Raw genomic sequence first — 23,982 nt, forward strand, 5'->3', positions numbered from 1 at the left:
GTGTTGCCCCAGACACTAATTGCTGACCCATCTCCCTGTCCTTATCTCCACACACACAAACCTCCCGCTGTATCTCTCCCCTGTCTAATTGAGGAGGGGGACTCACAGAGCAACTGCAACCCAGCAGGGTTCAACCCACCACCCTCCTCTTGCCTCACCTTGGAGTAAGTGGCTCCATTGACGACTTCCCCTTTCCGCAGCCAGACGATGGAGGCCGCTGGCTTGGCGTTGTCTGCGTGGCAGGTCAGGTTGAGGGGGTCTCCTGCTCTCAGGCTGATGATGGGCCCCCCCCATAATGACAGGATCATCTGGAGGAACTGCAAGGAAACAGCACAGAGGAGATGATCTTGTTTGCTGCCATTAAACCAACCTTCCTGGAGTACCTGTGGGGTGTGGGCTGCCCGGACTGGCCCGTGACCCCCCTCCAACCTCTGCAGCTGGCTTTGACGTGGCTGTGTGATACAAGCCCACCTCAGCCAGCTTGCTTTTTGCTGCTCACATGAAAGCTCTGCCCCAGACTTGAGCTATGGCTGAAGTTTCAGAAGGGCCACAAGGCCAGGTGGCTGCCTGAGCTTTGCAGTAATACAGAGGAACCAAACCTGTGGCAGAGAAATCCACCAAGGGCTGCCAGACACTTGGAAATATGGCCCAGGGTGTCCCTGAGCTGTGCTATTTAAAGGAAATGTGTTTCCTTGCTGGCCCTGTTCTTCTATTCCTCCCCAGGCAACTGTAACTGGACACAAGGATATTGGGCCTGGAGGGGTTTTGGTCTGGCCCCTGTGCCTCTGGCTGCAAATAGATGGCAGGTGAGAGTTATATGGAGGAGAAGGGCAGGGGGAGATGCCTTTGGACTGTTACCTATTGCACCCTGGGGGGAAACCAGCTTGTTATAGGCATGAGGAGCGTGGTTTGCAGATGGCTGCCTTTGAAGAGGGCTCCCTTGGCAGTGCTCTGGCACAGAGGGATGGAGGAAGCCCCGAGCACTGCCTTGCTCTGCTTTGATTTCCCCGCTGCCTTCACCCATCGTCTGCGCTGCGGTTCTCTCGCTGCACAAAAGGTTGTGAAGCTCCTCTCATGTGGTCAGACTCCCTCTTGCCTGGGTGAGGCCTTTTGAGTGTTCCTGTGAGAGCAGATTTCCCTGGGGGTGTCAAGGAGATGTTTAAGATCTCCACTTGCCTTTGCAAGCACCTCAGTGTGGCAGCCTGGGTGAGGCTGCACCCTCCTCACAGGACGTGGCTTTGCTGCTATCACACAGCCCCTGGGCATCCTGTGGGTTTTTCTTGGGAAGCACTTCATGGGAGAGGCAAAGAGGGATGGAAGCAGGAGTTAAGGAGCTCCTGAGCATGGTCTCCTCCTCCGACTCATTCTTGAAGCCTGGCATCTCTATAAACACACCCAGCATGGCAGGAGATGGCATATGCTTGAGGGCAGGAAGGGGCTGCAGAGGGCCCTGGGCAGGCTGGAGCCATGGGCTGAGGCCAATGGGATGAGGTTGGACAAGGCCAAGGGCTGGGTCCTGCCTTTGGGCCTCCCCAAGCCCAGGCACAGCCACAGGCTGGGGCAGAGGGGCTGGAAACTGCTGCAGGGAAAGGGCCTGGGGGGGTGGATGAGAGGTTAATGTGAGGCAGCTGGGGAAGGGGCTGGAGCACAAGGGGGCTGGGGAGGGGCTGAGGGAATGGGGGTGTTGAGCCTGGAGAAGAGGAGGCTGAGGGCAGCCAGCAGCACTCTCTGCAGCTCCCTGACAGTGAGCTGGGGGTTGGGCTCTTCTCCTGAGTAACAAATGACAAGGGGAAACAACCTCAAGTTGCCCCCAGGCAGGTTCAGATTGGAGATGGGGATGAACTGTTTCCCTGAGAGGGGTGTCAGCCCTGTGCCAGGCTGCCCAGGGAGCTGGGGCAGTGCCCAGCCCTGGAGGGATCCCAAAGCTGTGGAGCTGAGGTGCTGATTCTGTGAAATTCAGCTGTGAGAGGGGCTGTTCCTTCACCCTGCAGAGAGGACCTTTCATCTCCACCACCCTCACTGGATCTGCTCTAGCCAAGACCTGCTCTGAAGCTGGGAAGGTCTGTACAGCTCTGTCTCTCTCTTCCCACCCAGACCCTTTGAGAAACCCAGCTGTGGTCTTGTGGGCAGATGTGTTGCCCATCCATCTCATGGGCTGCTCCACGAGCCCAGACAGCACTGGGAAGCTGGCAGGAATGTAGAGGACACAGTGGAAAGGCATCTTCTCTTACCCAAGCAGAAGAGCTCATCCTAATGAAGGACACAGGAAGAAACTGCTGCTGCACCCCCAGCCTTACACCCTTCAGCATCCCTCCTGAGGGCAAAGTCAGTGCTGGTGCCCCTTCCCCAAGCCAGCTGGCACCAGGCTGAGCCACACCAAGTTGGCCAAAGCCCTTTGTGAGACCCTCTGTGGTTGCTCCTGAGCTGTCCCAGCGTTTTTAGCTGACCAAAAACACCCCTCCCCAAACACTGCAAATCTGGCTGGGTGGAATTCAGGAGATGGAAAGGGGATTATGCTCTGTGCCAACACAGAGGTGATTGCCTGTGCCTGCACAGGATTTGTAGGCAAGGCAGATGTGCTGGTTGCACACGAGGCTGCTCACACACACACACACAGAGCTGCCAAACGCTGTGAGTAATGGGATTTTGCAGCTCAGTGGGTGGAACTCAGGGGCTGGGGGCAGTGGGGAGGGAAAAGCTTTTCTACATGGAGCCAAAATGTACAGGCTTGGTGGGGTTTTTTTTTTCCAGGTTACAAGAGTGGAAAAAGAAGTGGTTTGGGTTAGTTGCAATGCTTCAGCCCCTGTAAATATGAGAGTGTGGCAGGTTCTGCTTCATTCTGCTGCTGTCTCACTGTGAGGGAAGGTGTTTCCTTTCACTTCTTTAAAGAAAAACCCATTTTCATTGGCTGGGCTTATGCTGATGGTATTTTTCAGTAGTTCTTTTCCCCCTCACTGAAGCTATTAATTGGATTTGACCTCAGCTTGTAAGATGTTGAAAACTCATCTTGTGGAGCAGGGGAGACGAGCCACAGGCCTTGCTCTGAGGAGCAGCTGGGGATGAAATGAAGGGGCTCGGGCAGTGGGACGTTTAATGTGCCTCACTGTGCTGTAAAGGGCTGATGGGGAGCACAAGGGGCTGGGGAGGGGCTGAGGGAATGGGGGTGTTGAGCCTGGAGAAGAGGAGGCTGAGGGCAGCCAGCAGCACTCTCTGCAGCTCCCTGACAGGAGGCCGAGGGGAGGAGGGGCGGCCATCTTTGCTCCCAGGTCACAAGCCACAGGGCGAGAGAAAAAGGCCTCAAGTTGCCCCAGGGGAGGTTGAGGCTGGAGCTGAGGCAGAACTGTTTCCCTGAGAGGGGTGTCAGCCCTGTGCCAGGCTGCCCAGGGAGCTGGGGCAGTGCCCAGCCCTGGAGGGATCCCAAAGCCGTGGGGCTGAGGTGCTGAGGCTGTGGGGCAGAGCTGGGCTGGGCAGTATCAAGTGAATGGTTGGACTCCAGCAGCTTAAAGATCTTTTCCAACCCAAATGATTCTATGATGACTTGTTCTTTGCCATCACTGGCTTAACATCCCCAAGTCAAGGCAGTCCAGCCTGTCCCTTGGCTGCCCTTGAAGCCCGAGGGATGTCGTGGGACAGGGGACGACCTAATACAGACACACACAGAACCACTTGTCTTCCCTGGCTCAGAAACTCTTGTTTTCTAACTTGTTTTGCTCCCATTTCCTTCCTTCCAGCAAGTCCTGGAGCTGCTTAAGGAGATGAGGAAGGAGAATGGCTCCTGCTGATGTCTTGGTTATCATCCCCCAGTTACCCATGTAGCTGTGAACGATGGTCTCCAGGCTCACTAACCAGGGGATCTGCTTGGGGAGGTGAAGGTCTGATGAATTAGTGATGTCTCTCTACAGCTCTAACTTGTAGCAAATGAAGGATGGATGTATTCCTTCCCTGCCCCAAACTCCAGCCTAGGAGAGGAGGATGAAAGATAAAAGGGGTAGAAGGAGGAGAAGGAAAGATAAAAGAGGGTGAAAGAGGAAGAAGGGAAAAGCAAGAAGCCAGTAGAGCAGAGCCATGATCCATTATTTATCCTCTGTGCTCCCAGGACTGGGTTTTAATACAAGGCACTGCTACAGAATCCAGCCTCCTAATTCTTAATCACATTGATGCAGAAGTGCCAGCCTTCCTGATTCATACAGGGATGTAAATAGGGAGAGTTCTTCAGGGGGTGTGTGTGTGAGGGGGGTTTATCCCTGGAAAGCTGTAACAATGCAGGAGGGATCCAGGATGGCTCAAGCCCACAAGGGTAGGATTGAGCTGGAGAGATGGATGATTATGCAGCTGATTATGGGGTGGGAATCCAGACAGATTATCCCCAAATAGGCATAGTGTGAGAGCACCTGGGTGGGAGATGCAGCCAAGTCCAGCACAGGGTCTCCTGTTCCTCACCCTGTCCTCAGGACCTCAGCAGTGGACCTCAGACCTCCTGGAAACAACGACAAGCTTCTCCCCATCAACCCCTTGATTCTTCCTTTCAAAACACAGGGCTTGCTGACTGTTTTCTCAAGCAGCTTTGGGCAGCCATCCATCTCTTCTCCATAGCTGTGGGCTGCCTGGATGAGTAAGGGCAGCTGGGGGTCTCCTTGCCCTTTGGAGTGCTTTAGGAGAAGCCTGTTTTACAGCACATCAGCATCAAGGAACACAAAGTAGTGAGTGTTGCTCTTGCCCTGTGCATTCAGCAAATTAGCTGGCTTGTTAGAGGCTTTCCCTAAGACAGCCCTGCCCTGCAAGACTTAACCCTGGCATTAATCAAGGAGACCAGGCAGAAGCACTCAGGGCTGAGCCACCACCCCAGGGCTTTGGCTGAGTGATAACATAGATATCTGGAAATGCTCCCAGCAGCTGGACAGTGTTGTGGGGAGCAGACAGAGCCTCAATTATTAGCAGTATTTATTGAGCTAACAGGCTCCTGGAAGCAGAGGAAGCAAAAAGCCCTCTGGCCACCAGCATTTTCCCCCTAATGAACACTGGCTGCTGCTTTTTGCTCCCTTCTTGATGTGCCTGGTACCTCAGGTTGGCATAACCAGTCACCTCTTTTTAGGACACATCTGGCCCCAAATGCTCACTGGTAGGGAAGAGCCACCAAACCCCTGAGGGTTGCTCTGAGCCACCTATGTGCAAGTGACCCAGAGCCAAGGTGAGACCCAGCACAGGCTGGAGATCCCTCAGGAGAGGCATCACTGCTGCATCTTCCCCACGGGCTCTGTGGCACTCAGGGCTCTGGGGCTCATCTCATGTGGCTGTTAAGCAAGTACCAGTGACCAGGAGATGCTCTTTAGTCATCAGAAACCATTAGGGAGTGGGTTTTTAAGGCCCAGAGCTGGGTCTAAGCACAGACCAAAAGCCCTCTGCAGTGATTTGCTACCAGTACTTGATGGGGCAGCTGCCTTCCACCCAGCCTGCAAACACCAGGCTCCATGGGGATGATGAAGCCAAGCCAAACAAGGCTACATTTGCTCCCCTATTTTATCTCTAACACAAAGGAAGGCACAGGAGAGCCCCAAGGAGACAGCCTGCAGGGATTCAGCAGGCTCAGCTGATCCTGGGATGGATCTGGGAGCTTTGCTGGAGTGAGGGGAGGTGTTTGTGCATTCAGGCTTGGCACAGAGCAGTGTTTGCCTCTTGTACACAAGTCAAGCTTAGGAGGGCAACCCAGTACACGTGCTCTGGGTGCCTGGACCTTCATCTGGATGCAGCTGCTCCCTGGGTGGCAGCTTCTGCACCACAAACCCTGCACAGAGAGTTTTTCCTTGGTGAATCCAACCTCTGCTCCAGGCTGGGGGCACTTGGAGTCTGAGGTTTTCTGGCTGGCAAAGAAACAGGATTCAATGTGCAGCCCTTTTGCCTTCCCAGGATGATCCTGTCCTGCTCCAGAAAGAAAAATGAGCAGGCACTTGCCCTCTGCAGTTGGTTAACAGAGGTGTGGCTTTGACAATAAGCTTGGTGTTAGGGATGCTCAGCAGGAGTTAGTTAGCTGCTGGATCATTTCTGTGCTCTGACATGTCCTTTCCTTGCAGGGAGCTGCCTCCTCTTTGCAAGCTTTCCCCACCAGCCCTGGGGGTGCTGCTCTGCAAGATGCTCCTGAAGGTCTTGAGGAGAGGTTTGGGATGTTTAACTCAGTTTGGGATAGACACTGAGCAAGCTGAGCAAAGGAAAGCAGCAGCTTTCCTACCAGGTGAGATCAGAAGAAAATGGCTGTTGAATGTGGCAAAAATCAAGGCTGGGAGACTGTGACTGGTTGCAGTGAAAGAATTGGGGGAAGGTTGAAGGTTGGGAGAAGACAAAGGGAAAACCCAGGAACATTTGGACACTGGGAAAGAAAGAAGGTTCTCAGTTCCATCAAGTATCTAAGCACAGCTTCCCAACAGGAGCAAGAGGGGCTAGAAAACAAAACTGATTCCAGGATGGACTTTGCTACAGTGGATTAGAGAATCCCCTTCTAGGGATTGTGCTTCTGGCAGCAGTTTCCCAGCAGCCTGCCTAAAGGTCTCTCTATTAGCAAGCCTGAAGGCTCAGAAGCCCTGCAGAGCAGCTTTCAGCTCCAGGAAGGTTGAGCTTTTCACTTATCAGGGCTCTGCACATTTAGGATTCAGATTTTCAGCAGCTCCTGAGAGCTAGGGAGGATATAAACAGGCTGTTGGGTTTTGTCCAGCACTTCTAAAGGCTGAGATTTGGCTGTGTCTGGGTGCTGCCACAGGTTATGTGTTGCAGGGCAGCACTTGCTGAGGACTTATGGCAAAGTGTGTGGGGGTCAATGAGCTCTGCAGGGGCTGCAGTTGCATCTTCCCCACCACCACGCTGACATGCAGCCATGCTGCCTCTCCCTTTCCTCCCTGCAACCCCTGGGCTGAGGAGGAGCTCTGGCAGGTAAGAAAGGGACAGTGCAGAGCAAGTGCTCTGAGTGCACAAACAGGGTCAGGCTGAGGGGCTTCACTCCCAGCTTGTTGAGATCTCCCCCTCCCAAGCACCACTGACTGACCAGATATTCCTTTTGCATCCCACCCCTGATACCTGGAGATGATTTCTGTCTCCAGGCTGCTCAGCAGGATGAGGTTCAGCTATTAGGGCTTGGAAGGGACCTTTAGAGCTCATCCAGTCCAACCCCCCTGCTCAGCAGGTCCCACCTAGATCAGGTCACACAGGGACACGTCCCTCTTCTGCAAAGAAAACTGTTGCTGAAGCTGTCTGTGTCCTACTTCCCTGCACAAGGCAGGCTGAGAACAACCCTGTGCTGTGTGCTGTCAGTTTACAGAGGCCATGCCAGCTCTGGTGCCAACCCTGGCACTGCTTCAAAGCCTCCAGCCCCTGACCTGTGTGCTGCCAGCCTCTGGCCCTGCTGGGACTGGCATGGGAGGGAAGGCAGGCTGGTCCTTTGGAGAATGCCTGAGTGACTGGCAGCCTTCCTGCAGCTCTCCCTGCCAAGGTCACCCACCCTGGGAAGGGTGGCAGTGGGATGAGGCTCTTGGATGGTGCCATGGGTTTGTGTGGAGCTGCTTCTGGTAAGGGGGAAGGGGCTGTAAAGGTGGCTCCTGTATGAAGTTGCTCAAAACTCCTCCCAGCTCTGAGCCAGACCCACTGCTGGGTCACTTTTGAAGAAGAAGAAGCCAGAGGAGGAAGGTTCTTCCTGATCTTTCCTTTTTTTTCCAAGCTGGTGGTGATGGAAAGAGTTGGAAGAGAGAGAGAAGCAACCATGAGGACCCAAACGTCAGTGAGGGAAGAGAAGAGGAGATGTGCTGGAGCAGAGACTCCTCTGCATCCTGCAGAGAGGGCTGGTGAAGCTGAGATGTGCCAGCAGGTTGTGGAGGGCTCCAGGCCAGGGCTGAGTGTGCCCAGAGGGGCTGTGACTCTGTGGGAGCACAGTGATGCAGCAGAAGGTGCCCAGGATGCAGCCAGCACTGACCCACAGCCCTCAGCACCTCAGCCCCACGACTTTGGGATCCCTCCAGGGCTGGGCACTGCCCCAGCTCCCTGGGCAGCCTGGCACAGGGCTGACACCCCTCTCAGGGAAACAGTTCTGCTTCAGCTCCAGCCTCAACCTCCTCTGGGGCAACTTGAGGTCGTTTCCCCTTGTCCTGTCATTCATTACTGGGGAGCTGAGCCTGACCCCCAGCTCACTGCAGCCTCCTGTCAGGGGGTGTCAGAGAGTGCTGCTGGCTGCCCTCAGCCTCCTCTTCTCCAGGCTCAACACCCCCATTCCCTCAGCCCCTCCCCAGCCCCTTGTGCTCCAGCTCCTTCCCCAGTTTCATTGCCTATCTCCAGGTCGTCCTCTGTTGTCCCCAGCCTGCAACAACCTCATCCTGATGCTGCTGTGCTGCCAGAGCTCTGCTGCCTCATTCTTCTTTCTGACCTGAGGGAACTGAGCTTGGACAGCCTGAGAAATGCAGGCCAGCCTAAAAACATGCAGGCCAGGCCAGGCTGAAAAATGCAGGGCAGCTGCAGGAGCCCTCAGCAAGGCAGAGAGTGGAGGCAGAGAGGAAACAGATGCAGGAGAACAGCACAGCCTGGGGAAAACAGGCTGAAAAATAAATCAAAAGAAACAAGGGGAAGCAGGGAGGGAAACAGTGATGAAAGTTTAACTAGTGCATCTCTTTCTCAGTCCTATTTTGTCTCGGGGCACTTGGGTGAGAGTGTGTGAGAGTGGGTGGGCTGCCAGCAGCGATGCCTCCTCTCCATCCCCAGAGCACCCAAAGCAAAGAGCATCCCTGCTGCCCTCCTGTCCACCTCTGCAGCTCAGCCTCATGCATGGACCCTCCTCACATCCCAAAGCTCCAGGTGCTTTGGATCCCTTTGGGTCAGAAGTCTGGGTTTCTCCCCTGGAATGGCACCCAGTGAAGCTTTGCAGACATGGCAAAGCTCTGCCTGAACTCACCAGCTCAGCTCCTCTTCCCCACCCTTTTGTCCCAGAGGGACAGATGTTTGCCCACCAGATCCCTCTCCAGGGATGACCATCACTGATGCTCTTGTGGCTTTGTCAAGCTGAGGGGAGTGGTTTGGTCCCAGATTTGTTCCTAGGCAGCGTTTGCAGTGTTGGGTTGGAATGAAACCACATTTCCAAGCTCTGAAATCCTTTGTGATGCCCAGCTCTGGGCAGCACCCATTGATTGGAGGGAACACAGGAGAAGTGAGCATTTGTATTCTGTTTCATATGGGGAGAGGGGAAAGTTCTGTCACCCCCCTCCACCCAGGCTTTAGTGAAACACAGGCAGAGGCTGTGCAAGTGGCCAGCTGGGGATCAGTTGCTTCCCTGAAACCTCTCTGCAAAGAGGAAGAAACTTCAGTGTTTCCTCTGTCAGCTGAAAGGGTGACACAAGCCCAGCAGATCCACTGCATCTGCCAGCTCCTTGTTTAGTTCACAGGATCACAGAATCTCAAGGGCTAGGAGGGACCTGCAAAGCTCACCCAGTGCAGCCCCCTGCCAGAGCAGCAGCACCTAGAGCAGGGCACACAGGGACTCATCCAGCTGGGTTGGGATGTCTCCAGAGAAGGAGCCTCCACAGCCCATCTGGGCAGCCCCTGCCAGTGCTCCCTCACCTCAGCAGGGAACAAGTTGCTTGTGTTGCTTTGGAACCTCTTCTGTTGCAGCTTGTTGCCCATTGTCCTGTCATTGGCCATCCCTGGTGGGCACCAGGGAAGAGCCCTGCTGCAGCAAGGCCCTCTGAGCACAGCTCTCCTCACTGCAGCCACAAACCACCTCTGACACCCTCCCACAAACAGGAACACAAAGGGCTATAAAGATGCTGAAGGGGATTGGAGCATCTCTCTGATGAGGGAAGGCTGCAGGACCTGGGGCTGTTCCAGCCTGGAGAGGAGAAGGTTGAAGGGGGAACCTCATGAATGCTGATCAATAGCTAAAGGCTGGGTGATGAGAGGATGGGGACAGTCTATTTGTGTGGTGGCCAGTGACAGGACAAGGGGTGATGGGATGAAGCTAGAACACAAAAGTTCCACTTAAACACCAGGAGAAAGTCCTTTGGTGCTGAGGTGAGGGAGCCCTGGCCCAGGCTGCCCAGGGAGGGTGTGGAGGCTTCTCAGGAGGTTTCCAACCGCACCTGGACACGTTCCTGTGCCCCTGAGCCAGGGGAACCTGCTGTAGCAGGGGGTTGTGCTGGGTGAGCTCTGCAGGGCTCTTCCCACCCCCACAACTCTGTGATTATGTGATTCTGTGATAGCCTGTCTCCTGTCCCTCATCCCTCAACTGCTGGTACGTGTCTGAAACTTCTCCTGGAAGGGTTTAGATGCAGGAAATCATTCTCCACTACCCCCTGCCTGCCTCTGCTCCCACTGCGTGCTGCAGCTCCTGGGTGCACACTGACACTTCAGAGAGTGCAGGCAGGAACCAGCAGCCATCAATTTTCCCCATATGCCAGATATTTTACACAGCTTTTTTCCTTCCTTTAAAAAGGAAAAAAAGAAAGAAGAGGAGGGTTATTACTGATCATTAAACAAGCAAGGAGAAGAAAGTATGGTGTGGAGCAAACTGCAGGAGCTGGCCTCCTGCTTCAGGCAGTGGGAGCTGCTCTCAGCTCTCATCTTCTGCAGGATGGGAAGGGACAGATCCCCTTTTCCCTGAGAGGGGTGTCAGCCCTGTGCCAGGCTGCCCAGGGAGCTGGGGCAGTGCCCAGCCCTGGAGGGATCCCAAAGCCGTGGGGCTGAGGTGCTGAGGGCCATAGGTCAGTGCTGGGCTGAGAAGAGTGAAGCCAGGGCTGGGACTGCAGGAGCTTCAAGGGCTTTTCCAACCCAAATGCTTCTGTGATTCAATGATTATCTGCCTTGACCTCCATTAACCAACACCACTGCTGCTAATTAGCTGCAGGTTTGTACTACCCTAACGAGCCCTTGGAGGGATGGGGGAGCCACACACCAGCACAGCAGCCAAGGTGCAAGGGAAGAGGCTGAAAGGGGAACAACTCACCCCTCACTGCTGCTATTGAGAAGGGGAATCAAACCAGTTCTTGATGCCCCTTCACCCTCCCCTCACCCAACTCACAATGCCTGAGCTTCCTGATGAGGATGTGATGGGAGATGGTGTCCAAAGCCTTGCTGAGGCCAAGGCAGATGACCTGCAGTGCTCTCCCCTCACCTCCCCAGCCAGTGCCAGCACCACAGAAGGCATCAGGTTGGTCAAACAGGGTTTCCCCTTGATGAATCCACATTGATTCCCTCTGACAAGAACTCAGGTTCTCTTAAAACTTAAACAGAGGTGGTTGGGTTTGTGGGAGAAGGGCAGAGGAAAGGAAGAGAGTGATGGGGGAGAGGAGACTGGAGAAAGAAGGAACAAGCCAAGCTGAGCTAAGTGCATCTTCCCTGCACCACATGGGCTCCTCAAGCCCACCCTGGCTTTCCCATCCCCTCTGACACATTGATTCTGAGGGATGTTGTGCAACTGTTGATAGTGAAACAGAGATGTGGGAGGTGCTGAGGATGTTTAACTCATCAGGAGCTGCTTTGCCCTCCCTGTCAGGGAGCTGCTACCTCAGGCTGCTCCCAAACCTGCTCCCAAACCTTGGGTTTTGTTTCTAAGCAGGATATTGATCTTTTTCCCTCCTCTTTTCCTCCTTTTTTGTGTATTGTTCTTTGACTGATGGAGTGTTTGAGGGGGAATTGGATTCTCTTTTTAATTAAGGAAGCAAAAGAAAAGGCATTTCAAGAGGGGAAACATTTTGGTCAGGCATTGCTGTTCCTCTCTGGGGGAGAAGGTGCTGGTGCAGCCAAGCAGCTGCAGCCTGGCCTGGGAAATGAGGAAAGAGAAGGGGAGACAGATGAAGTGGCTGAGTGACAGCTCCCAGGAGCCACTGTGGCACAAACAGTTGCATTTCCTTCTGATGAGGGGGTTTTCTTTCCCCACTCCCTTCCTATTTCTTGCAGTTCTGGATATCCTCCCTCCATCTAACACCTCAGAAACACTTGGGTTGAACAGCAGCAACTGCCCTAAACGTGCTCTGCTCAGGTTGGAGATGTGACTGTCACAGAATCAGGGTGCTGGGGGTTGGGAGAACCTTTGGAGCTCATCCAGCCCAACCCTCCTGCAGAAGCAGCTCCCACCTAGATCAGGACGGTGTGCTGCACTGGGGTCTCCTCTCACTGAGCCTGAGCTGGGCTTTATCACAGGCCCAAACAGAAATGCCCCTGCTCAGAAACAGTGAAGGAGTCTCAGAGAACACAGGCACAGCTGGGAGCTGATGCTGCTTCAATCAGCTGATTTGGTTCCCTGGGTGGGGATTCACTTTGAGGGGCTCTACCAGACCCTTCATGTTATTCCCATGTTCAAAGACAATGGGTGTGTGAGGAGCTCATCATCTGACCCACAGATGCATCCCAAAGGCATTAGGCTGGGGGTGACCTGCTGGAGAGCAGCTCCAGGAGAGGGACCTGGCAGTGCTGGCTGAGAAGAAACTGCCCCTGAGCAGCAACGTGGGCTCGTGGGCAAGAAGCCAACGGCAGCCTGGGGGCATCCAGCAGAGTGTGGGCAGCAGGGCCAGGGAGCTTCTGCTCCCCTTTGCTCTGCTCTGCCACAGCTGCTGAGGCCTCAGCTGGAGTCCTGTGGCCAGTTGTGGGCTCCCCAGCTGCAGAGGGACAGGGAAGTGCTGCAGAGAGGCCAGTGCAGGGCTGCCAAGATGCTCAGGGCACTGGAGCATCTTCCTTGGGAGGAAAGGCTGCGGGACCTGGGGCTGGTCAGGCTGGAGAGAAGAGCAAGGGGGGAGCTCATCAACACTTACAAGTACTTAAAGAGAGGGTGTCAGGAGGATGAGGTGACACTTTTGTCTGTTGTCTCCTCTGCCAGGACAAGTGGTGATGGGCACAAGCTGGAACACTACAAGTTCCACCTAAACACAAGAAGCAAGTCCTTTGGTGCTGAGGTGAGGGAGCCTGGCCCAGGCTGCCCAGGGAGGGTGTGGAGGCTCCTTCTCTGCAGGTTTCCAACCCCACCTGGACATGTTCCTGTGTCCCCTGAGTGAGGGGAACCTGCTGTAGCACGGGGTTGTGCTGGATGAGCTCTGCAGGGCCCTTCCAGCTCCCACCATTCCATGATTTTATGATTCTCTATAACAAGTAAAGCCATAAATCCTAACAGAAAAAGAAGCAGAAGCACCAGAGGCCTGACCTGGAGTCTCAAGGCAACGCTCACAGGATGCTCCAGCACCTCAGCTCCGAGATGCTTTGGATCTCATCCTGATACAGCCAAAGGCACCATGAGCTGCCTGCACTTTTCTGGTGGCAGAGGCTTCTCCCTGTGCAAAGCCTGAGGGGTTGGGATGTGTTCCTGCACCCCTGCAGTCAGACACTCTCAGTGTCCTTCCAGACTGCCACTTAAAATGCTCAGCACATCCCCGAGCACCGACCCTGCCGGGGGCAGCCGCGTGCCGAGGGGCTGCCAGGAGCCCCCGTTACTCTGGCAGAAGATGGATTTCCCTGGCAGGGCCTTACAGATAGAGATGCTACCAGCATTCCCCAAAGCATCCATCAAAGTCCCCCCTCTCCTGCCTCCTGAGGTTTTAATCACCCGAGTCCCAGCTGCAGTGGGGTGATGGGGAGGAAGGAAAGGGAAAGGCGAGAGAGGTGGGAGCTGTGGAGGGAAAGCTGGAGAGGAGCTCAGGCTGTGCTGCATGGAAAGGGAATTTAGGAGCCTTTCTGAAAGGGTTTAGGGCAGTTTTGCTAAAGGAGAAGAGCAGAAGGGGATGTTTGGAAGCCATTGAAACCATTCAGGTTGGGTTCTCCCTTGCCCAAGGGTTCATTTTGGAAAGGGGACTCAGATGGTGGCTGGTGGGGAGCTGGCTGGGAAGGTGGGCTGAGGGGGACAGGGGAGGGATGCAAAGCTCCTTCCTTTGCTCCCTGCTCATCCCTGTCCTGCAGGAAAGTGGTTCCCAGCCCTGTTCCCTCAGCCTTCTCTGTCATTCCTGATTGCTCAATGGAGCAATTCAGCAAAGCCTGTCAATGGACTGAAAGGCTCCTGAGGTTCAAGAGTGGATGAGGCTGCTCAAGGGTGGATGGGAGAGGGCTGGGGAGGAAAGAGATGGTGAGAGCAGAGTCCTACCCACTGCAGCAGAGGGGATCCAAAGCCTGGGACCAGCTCACTCTGGCAGCAGTTGATGTAGGGGCAGGATCCCACAACAGCCCTGTGGATGCAGGTAGGGGTGAGAGCAGAGCTGCTCCTGCCCAGCTGCTGCCCTGCACCCACTCAGCTGCCTTCCCAGCACAGCTTCCTCCTCCACTTTCATCGAATCACAGAACCATTTGGGCTGGAAAAGCCCTTGAAGCTGCTGCAGTCCCAGCCCTGCCCTCACCCTGCCCAGCCCAGCACTGACCCACAGCCCTCAGCACCTCAGCTCCACGGCTTTGGGATCCCTCCAGGGCTGGGCACTGCCCCAGCTCCCTGGGCAGCCTGGCACAGGGCTGACACCCCTCTCAGGGAAACAGTTCTGCCTCAGCTCCAGCCTCAACCTCCCCTGGGGCAACTGCAGCCCCTTTCCTCTTGTCTTCTCACTTATTACTTGGGAGCACAGAACTGAACTCTCCTGGTCACAGCCTCCTGTCAGGGAGCTGCAGAGAGTGCTGCTGGCTGCCCTCAGCCTCCTCTTCTCCAGGCTCAACACCCCCATTCCCTCAGCCCCTCCCCAGCACCCTTGTGCTCCAGCCCCTTCCCCAGCTCCCAAGCACTTCACCTTTCCCACTTGAGAAGCTCACAGCTCATCAGGGGATGTCCCAGCCCCCAGGTACTTGTCAGTCACCCCTGAGACACCCCACTGATTATTTTTATCCTCTGTGTGGCACCTGGGAGGTGCAGAAACCAGGGTATTCTCAGCCTATCTCTCTCTCTGTCTCAGGCTTAATGGTGCCTGTAAATTGCTGCTGCATGTCTGGGGAGCAGCATTTGCACTGAGGCTGAGATTTCTCCATGCTGTCCATGTTTCCTCCTCCCACACTTTGCTCCAGGGGGGAATCTGGGGCTGTTTTTGCAGGGAGTGAGGATTTTCCTCCCTCTCCTACCTGTTCTCATCCCATTACAGGCTTGCAGAGCTCTGGTGGGGAGGAGGCACAAAGAGGAGATGCAGGGCTGTTTCTTGTTCTGGTCTGCAGCCCACTGTGACTGTTTGAAAAGTAGCCCAGGCAGAAGCAAATGAGAGCTTTGGCTCTGCTGAGCACTTCTTCATGTCATGCAGGAACATGTAAAAGGTTGTTTTCCCTCCCTGCCTTGCCTAGGGATGTGCAGGAGGTGTGACTGAGCTTTTGGGCTTGTGCTGAAGGTTGGGGAATGGTCCAAAGGCCTTCAGGAGATGGGAGGGCTGTTGGGTGATGCTGGTGGCAAAGGGTTTGCCTGAGGTTGTGGTGGGAAACACAGGCTGTATGGCCCAGAAACCCCATCCTCAGTGACCACAGACACCCCTGTGAGAGGGATGGTAGTAGTTTGCCTGGGCCAGGTTTTGGTAGTGAGGGGCTACAGGGGTGGCTTCTTTAAACCAAGAGCTTCTTCCCCTGTAGCTGCCAGGGCCAGTCAGTTGTAAGCTGGAGCCACAGCTGGCCTGGCCAGTTAGTGACTGGGGTAACATCTCTGTGATGAAGGTGTTGGAGAAGGAGAAGTTGTTGCTGGGCAGTTGCTGAAGTGCAGCAGCAACAGGGAGTGAGAATGTGACATCTCTGCAGACACCAAGGTCAGTGCAGAAGGAGGGTGCTTAGACAACCTCTCCTTATGTTTCTCTCTCCCCTGTCCAGTTGAGGAAGAGGAGTCAAAGCACAACTTGGTGGGCACCTGGTGGGGACCCAGCCAGGGTTAAACCCACCACAGGGATTGGAAGAAGCCCATCACTCCCATCTGGTGACAAACAAAGGGCTCTGCCTGTGAATATCTTCCAGCCACTCCAGGCAGTGAGTTTGTTGTTTACTCACTCAGAGAGGAGAGAAGGTCAGCAAATCTCAGTTGGCTTGCTGCAGTCCTGGAGGGGAGAGCAAAGCTAAACCTGGCAGAGAAATGACTCACTATGGACTGTTCTCCTGCTCAATCATTACTCCATTACACAAGAAGCCTCCAAACCACACACAGAAACTCCAGCCCAGGTCCAAATGATGCTATCTTGCAAATCCCACCTCGAGCTGCCAGGCCTTTTGCATCAGAGCAGCTCTTGAGGGCTGGCAGAGCCAAATCTCCTGGAGAAGCCTTTTGCAAGCAGTTCCCAGCCTTCAAGCCAGTGAGGCAGGTGAGGGATGTGTGAGCAGGGCTGCACCCTCCTCACAGCTGGATGCAAAATACCACTGGCATTAGGTTCAAACCCTGAGTAAACTGAAATCAGAGCATCTGCTGCTCTTTCATTAAGCTCATGTTGACACCAGAGGAAAGGGACCATGGCAGGACAGATGGAGAGGAAAGGGCTGCAGAGGGAATGGTGCCTTGGCTTGAATTGCCTGTGGGCAGGAGCCCCAAGCTGGGCCCAGGCTGGTGGCAACTGGCAGGCACTGGGCAACATGACCTCAGACAAGGAGATCTCTCTGCCCTGAGCTCTGCTTCAAGGAAGTGGTTGTCCCCTGTGCTGGGCCCTGGGGAGGCTGCAGCTCCAGGGCTGTGTCAGTGCTGGGCCCCTCACTCACTGCCACAGGGACACTGAGGGGCTGCAGCGTGGCCAGAGCCGGGCACTGAGCTGGGGAAGGGGCTGGAGCACAAGGGGCTGGGGAGGGGCTGAGGGAATGGGGGTGTTGAGCCTGGAGAAGAGGAGCCTGAGGGCAGCCAGCAGCACTCTCTGCAGCTCCCTGGCAGGAGGCTGTGACCAGGAGGGTTCAGTTCTGTGCTCCCAAGTAATAAGTAAGAAGACAAGAGGAAAGGGGCTGCAGTTGCCCCAGGGGAGGTTGAGGCTGGAGCTGAGGCAGAACTGTTTCCCTGAGAGGGGTGTCAGCCCTGTGCCAGGCTGCCCAGGGAGCTGGGGCAGTGCCCAGCCCTGGAGGGATCCCAGAGCCGTGGGGCTGAGGTGCTGAGGCCGTGGGTCAGTGCTGGGCTGGGCAGGGTGAGGGCAGGGCTGGGACTGTAGCAGCTTCAGGGGCTTTGCCAACTATAATGATTCTGTGATTCCCACCCCAGAGAGGGGTGAGTGAGCACAAGGTACAGCTGCCTCCTTCTAGCAAGTCTTCTCCTTCCCATGAATAGTGTTTGTTGGCATTGCCAAGGGAGTTGACAGGGGGTTTGGATTGCTTTTCACAGAATCCCAGCATGGCGAGGGTGGGAAGGGCTCTGCAGAGCTCATCCAGCCCAAGCCCCTGCTACAGCAGCTTCCCCTGGCTCAGGGGCACAGGAACGTGTCCAGGTGGGGTTGGAAACCTGCAGAGAAGGAGCCTCCACACCCTCCCTGGGCAGCCTGGGCCAGGGCTCCCTCACTGAAACACTCAAACAGCTTCTCCTTATGTTTAGGTGGAACTTGTAGTGTTCCAGCTGATGTGCATCACCCCTTGTCCTGGCAGAGGAGACAACAGACAAAACTGTCATCCCATCCTCCTGACATCCACCCTTTAAGTACTTGTAAGTGTTGATGAGCTCCCCCCTTGCTCTTCTTCTCTCCAGACTGAGCAGCCCCAGGTCCCACAGCCTTTCCTCACAAGGAAGATGCTCCAGTGCCCTGAGCATCTTGGCAGCCCTGCACTGGCCTCTCTGCAGCACTTCCCTGTCCCTCCGCAGCTGGGGAGCCCACAACTGGCCACAGGACTCCAGCTGAGGCCTCAGCAGCTGTGGCAGAGCAGAGCAAAGGGGAGCAGAAGCTCCCTGGCCCTGTGGCTTCTTGCCCATGAGCCCACGTTGCTGCTCATGGGCAGTTCATTATCCCCAGCACTGCCAGGTTCCAGGCTTTTGAGAGGAATCTACTTGCTCAGCTTCTGCAGATGGAATCACAGAATGAGCAGTGGAGATATAGCAGCTACCTCAGTGTCACCAAGCCCTGCACAGCTGTACTGTGTTTATCACATCATTTTTCACTTCTCATACAGCCCAGACCCTAAATCCATTCAAAGGTAAGAGGAGTGGAGCCTTTCATCACAGAAAAACCAACACATTTCTAGTGCTCAATACTGCAAAGCTTCAGAACACGACCCTGGGCTCCACCAATAACAGAGGCAAAGCATTTTCATTTTCACTGGAAGAAATTCCCTCCCTTCTTCACACAGTCTCAAGGCTTTGGGGAGCTGACATCTGCTTCTGGAGAGCCTCTTGAGCATGGCAGCTGCTTCTAAGCCTCTCTGTGCCAACATCCATCCTGGTGCCTGGAAGCAGTGGGTTCACAAACAACCCTACCCTCAAATGAAAAGGGTCACACACATCTGCAAACAGTTGTTCTGGGAACTGCTTGTGAAGAGAAAAAGGAGATGTATCATTGAGGGGAAGCCTGAGGAGTCTTGTGGAGTCCTGTGGCCAGTTGTGGGCTCCCCAGCTGCAGAGGGACAGGGAAGTGCTGCAGAGAGGCCAGTGCAGGGCTGCCAAGATGCTCAGGGCACTGGAGCATCTTCCTTGTGAGGAAAGGCTGCGGGACCTGGGGCTGGTCAGGCTGGAGGAGAGGAGACTGAGGGGGGAGCTTAGTAACACTTACAATGACCTAAAGGGTAGATGTCAAGAGGATGGGGTGACACTGTTGTATCCAGTGACAAGACAAGGGGTGATGGACATGAGATGGAACACAAAAGTTCCACCTAAACACAAGGAGAAGCTCCTTTGGTGCTGAGGTGAGGGAGCCCTGGCCCAGGCTGCCCAGGGAGGCTGTGGAGGCTCCTTCCTTGGAGCTCTTCAAGACCCCCCTGGACATGCTCCTGTGTGACCTGCTCTAGGTGGGAGCTGCTTCTGCAGGGGGGTTGGGCTGGATGAGCTCTGCCAGTCCCTTCCAACCCCCACCATGCTGTGATTCTGTGTTAACAGCACCCTCAGCCACTACAGCAGTGTTACCAGTCGCTGGTTTTGCACATCCAGGGACCAACTGGGAATTACCAGTTCAAAGAGGAGCTGCCAGGGTGGAGGTTGAAGCTGCAGGAGTGTTGTGCCAGAACCAAGGTGGAGCTGCTGGATTAAAGGAAAACCCAGGAACTGCTAAAGATGCAATAAGGGCCAGAGTCCCCATAGCTGAGTGTGACTTTGATCTGGAGGATTGGGCAGTCAAGCAAAGGTGGAGAGGCTGGTGAATCTGCAGCAGGATGCAATTTGCAAAAGCCTATCAAATTCATGACTTTTAACTGGAAGGATAATTTGTCCAAAGGCTTGGGCCAGATGCTCTTATTCATTACCTCCACCTGCCCGTGCTACACTATTATTTAGGATGATTCAGCCTCCTCTGTGTGAGAAGCAAAGGAAAGAACATAATCCACCAAAGCCACCAAAGCACACAGTTTTAAGGGTTGGGAAGGACCTGCAAAGCTCATCCAGTGCAGCCCCCTGCCAGAGCAGCAGCACCTAGAGCAGGGCACACAGGGACTCATCCAGCTGGGTTGGAATGTCTCCAGAGAAGGAGCCTCCACAGCCCATCTGGGCAGCCCCTGCCAGGGCTCCCTCACCTCAGCAGGGAACAAGTTTCCCCTTGTGTCTCTTTGGAACCTCTTCTGTCCCATCTTGTGCCCGTTGCCCACATAACCCAGCCCACAACCCAGCCAAAGATGTGTCTACATCAGCTGCTCTCTGGATACCTACTGAGTTAACCCTCCCTGAAACCACACTCTGGCCACCAATAATTCAACCTGTGCTGAATAAAAAAGGGGAGAAAACCCCCCAACAATCTCATTTTGTTTGGCCAGTTGATATTAGGAAGAACTTGATTTCCCTGAGAGGGGTGTCAGCCCCTGGGCCAGGCTGCCCAGGGTGGGGGGAGACTCCCCAGCCCCAGAGGGATCCCAAAGCCATGGAGCTGGGGTGAGTCCCCACGCCTGGAGAGAGTGGAAGGATGCCTAGCTGAGGTGCTGAGGGCCATGGTTAGTGGTGGGCTGGGCAGGGTGGTCTCCCACAAACCAGACAAATGGGCTGTTGCTGCTTTGCATCCTTTTATTGCCCAAGCCAAGTGGTGCAATCAGCAGAGAGCATTAGGGAAGGACCCCAGAGGTGACCCTGTGGCAGGAAGGAAAGTGGGACATGGAAGAAGAAAACTGGCACTGTTAATTGACTCCAGTTAATTTTAGCCTAATTTGATCACAGTGTTCTTCTCTAAATACCATCCCTTACTTTAATAAGCTCAGTGTTCAGCACAGAGGCTGCAATTGCAATGTAATCACCCAGTGCCTCATAAAAGACTTTCTCTGTTAATTGTGAGCAGGAAGTGGAGCTACTCTAGTGCAGGTATGGGATTGCAAAGAGAGGTGATTATAACCAGGTCTAATTAGTAATTATAATACAGCTCTCCTAGAAATGGTTCTTACACTATTCCCTCTGAGTTCTCCTTCTCTCAGGAGCACAGTGGGTTGGATGGAAAGGAGTAGGGGTGTTAAAGCTGGGTGGCCAGACCCACATCCTCACCTAAGGTGTGATGGGAGAGCCTCAGTGCAGGCTGCTGTGGCAGGGAAGGGGGGAGAAATAGCAGTGAGGCGTTGCTGAGTCAGGAGAGGGTGCTCTTGCTGCAGTAATGGAGGTGTGGAGGGGTGTCCTGGTGCTGATTTGGAGGGTGAGGGGTGTTGCTGCTGCCTTGAGTCACATCCCCAGGGATGCTCTTCTCTTCCTCCTGGTGTTTACAAGAGCAGCAGCAATCTGTGAGGGTTTAGAGGAGGTGGGAAGGACAGGAGACAGGCTGAAAGCTGCGAGGTGGGGTGGCAACGGCTCAGATGGCAACTTGCAGCCCTGTTAATGGACACAAAAACCCCTCAAACCTCTGGTGTGATGCAGCTCCTGCCTCCAGGAGACAGCCCAGGGCTCCTGACCACCCAGACCCTGCAGCACATCACAGGAGATGTCCAAGTCCAGGGATGAAACAGGGACATGCTTCAGGGCAGCTGAGCCTGAAAGCAGTTTGGTTCCAGTGGAGAAGATCTTGCCTAAATCAGTCTCTTTCTTTTTCCTGGTGGTTCAATTGTAACAAAATCCTTCATCCCAAAGAGCAAACTTCTCACCACATCTGTCATTTTACTCTTCCTTCCTTCTTGCTGCCTTTGCACCAAACAGCACCAGGAAGCAAAACACCTCCCAGATCCTGCCTGGGGGGCTGAGACAGAAAGGCAGGGAGCCAGAAAAATGCAGCAGCCTGATCTGTGGGGCTTGCACAGAGAAATCCTTGTTCCACATCTAAGGAGAGGTTTCCTGAGCCTGAAACCCCTCTCCCAGAGGCACCACAACGGGGTGGGAAGGAAGGGAGAGAAGGAGGGGGGATGTGTGCAGCTCAATCTTTGCAGCATTCAGGCCTGACTTTGCTGTTCTTTCTTTGGTGTAAACTCAGAAACTAAGCAGAAAAGTAGGAACAAGTGGGTGCCCTCAGTGCCAGAGGAGTGGGAGATGCCCTCCTGTGGGCCCTCCTGCAATGGCAGGCCCGGGAGGAGCGAGGATAATTAAACACAGCCAGCTCAGCTGGGCATAAAAAGGATTCCATCTCTGAAACCTTGGGCTCTAATTGCTGGGCTGTGCTGATTCTGACCTATATTAGCCTAAGCTGATGCCCTATTTTTTAAACCCAGTTATTTCCCCTGAACCAGAGCTGTCTCTGAGGGGTTGCTGGGGCAGCAGAGTCAGCTCCCAGCTGGGCACGGCCCAACGAGGCCAGCACAGAGGGACTTCTCCAGGGGTCTTGTCCCCTCAGTATCACTCCTTGCAGGGAACACCTACAGACAGGAATGTGTGTGTGACATGTGAGAGGTGGGGGGAAATGCTGCCTGAAGGAGCAAGAGGATGTCACCAGGGCAGTGGCAAGGCCAAGGGACCAGGCTGGCACCAGGCTCTGGGCTTGCAGCTAAAGCCAGCTGGAAGGGAGATGAGGACCATGGAATCATTTCAGTTGGAAAAGCTCTGAGGCCCCCTCAAATTCCCTTCTCAGGAAGATTTTTTTTCCCTGAGAGGGGTGTCAGCCCTGTGCCAGGCTGCCCAGGGAGCTGGGGCAGTGCCCAGCCCTGGGGGGATCCCAAAGCCGTGGGGCTGAGGTGCTGAGGCCGTGGGTCAGTGCTGGGCTGGGCAGGGTGAGGGCAGAGCTGGGATCCAGCAGCTTCAAGGGCTTCTCCAACCCAAAGGATTCTATGATGTGAAGGACATGGAGCTGTTGGAGAGAGTCCATAATGATGATCCAAGGGCTGGAGCATCTCTGGAGCATCATTCTCTCAGACAGGCTGGAGGAGAGAAGGCTCCAGGGAGAGCTTGGAGCAGGCTCCAGTGCCTGAAGAGCTGACAGCAAAGCTGGGGACAGGCATTTCATGAGGGCCTGTCATGAGAGAACAAGGGGTAATGGTTTAAAACTGAACCAGGGGAGGTTTAGACTAGATATCAGGAAGAAATGCTCTATAATGGGGGTGGTGAGGCACTGGAAGAGGCTGCCCAGAGAGGCTGTGGCTGCCTCACCCCTGGGAGTGCTCAAGGGCAGGCTGGATGGAGCTTTGGGCAGCCTGGGCTAGTGGAAGGAGTCCCTGCCCAAGGCTGAGGGCTGGAATCATGGAATCACAGCGTGGTGGGGGTTGGGAGGGACCTGCAGAGCTCATCCAGCCCAACCCCCCTGCAGAAGCAGCTCCCACCTAGATCAGGTCACACAGGTCCAGGTGGGTCTTGAAGCCCTCCAAGGAATGAGATGAGCTTTAAGGTCTCTTCCAACCTAAACCATTCCATGCCAAGCTGGGAGGGAGATTCTAACCCAAGCAGCAGAGCTGCACATTTCCCTAACCCAAAGAGCTGAGGAGGGCAAAGCCACCAGGAGTGATTCAGCCACCGGCTCCCACCCTGATGCCTTCCCAGCCCCTCTCTGGCAAAGCGTTTCAATTAAGGCCTGCTTCACAGAGAGTGCTAAAAAAAGAAGAGGGGAGGAAGGAAAATAAAGAGAAGGGAGGGAAAGGGGAAAGAAAAAAGAGCCCAATGACAACACAAACCCAGCCCCCACGAGGATAATTCTCTTCTATGGATTTTTAAGACCAGCGGCTAGAGAATCACTTTCTCGTTTCTGTGCTGTCTCTCCAGTCAATAAATAAGAGGGAAATAAAGGATTTCAGAGAAAATAGAATGCAGTCAAAAGGTAAATTGTGGTCTTAAAAGCCCCTAAGAGACTGTCACAGGCTTTGAAATGTTTCCTAGTTTGAGACCATTTCTTCCTGACTGCACGGTTCTGCTCCTCCATTTGCATCTCTGGGAGTTAATCTTTAAAGAACTGATTTTTTTCCCCCCACTGGTTGCATTTCCCTGGCAAAGAAACTAAACAGGCTGCTGCATTACAGTCATACCATCAACACCTTGGACTTAATTATCCCTCTGCCTTGCCAACACAACCCCTTAAAGGAGATTTATGCATGGGAGGGGAGGGGAAGGGGGCAAGTTATGTGTGTGTGGATGGGGAAGATAACCCGGGGGGAGAAACGTTTCTCCCTTGTTATGTGTCACCAGCAGGAAAAGAAAGTAGTAAAATAAGGAGGGGAAAAAAAGAGAAGACACTAGGTAAAAGGTTTGGGCTATTTAAGCAATAATAATGTCAGCATTTCACCTGTCTCTTGCTTAATTACTTCCCCTCTCTCAGCTCCGCCACCTGAACCAGTTTAGATAAGATTGCAGCGTGGATAAGGAGGTAGAACCCACATTCTCTGAGGCAGATAAGCTGGAAAAGGAGGAGAATAGGGCACTAAAGCCTTCCAGCTGTCTACTCCAGATTTATCAACAGCCTCTTAGCAAAAAGTCTTGCCACTAAAAGCTTGTGAAGTTTTGTGAGATACCAGAGGATAAGGGGAAAAGCACTTGTAGAGACAAGAAAGGGAAGCTGGAGTGTGCAAAGCTGCTCATCAGCAGCTCTGGCTGGCCAGCAGGCACTCAAGGTCACTCCAAAA

The 23,982-nt window shown here is 54.4% G+C and overlaps 1 protein-coding gene across 1 annotated transcript in view; it reads right to left on the reverse strand.

Moving 5' to 3' along the window:
* KIRREL3 (kirre like nephrin family adhesion molecule 3) overlaps positions 1-23,982 on the reverse strand; it is a 176,305-nt gene that overhangs the window by 60,782 nt on the left and 91,541 nt on the right. The window contains 2 exon segments of the mRNA XM_062013903.1: positions 159-290; positions 292-317. Of these exon segments, the coding sequence (XP_061869887.1) occupies positions 159-290; positions 292-317 (158 nt within the window).

This window comes from Colius striatus, chromosome 23 (genome assembly GCF_028858725.1).
Source record: "Colius striatus isolate bColStr4 chromosome 23, bColStr4.1.hap1, whole genome shotgun sequence".
Lineage (NCBI taxonomy): Eukaryota > Metazoa > Chordata > Aves > Coliiformes > Coliidae > Colius > Colius striatus.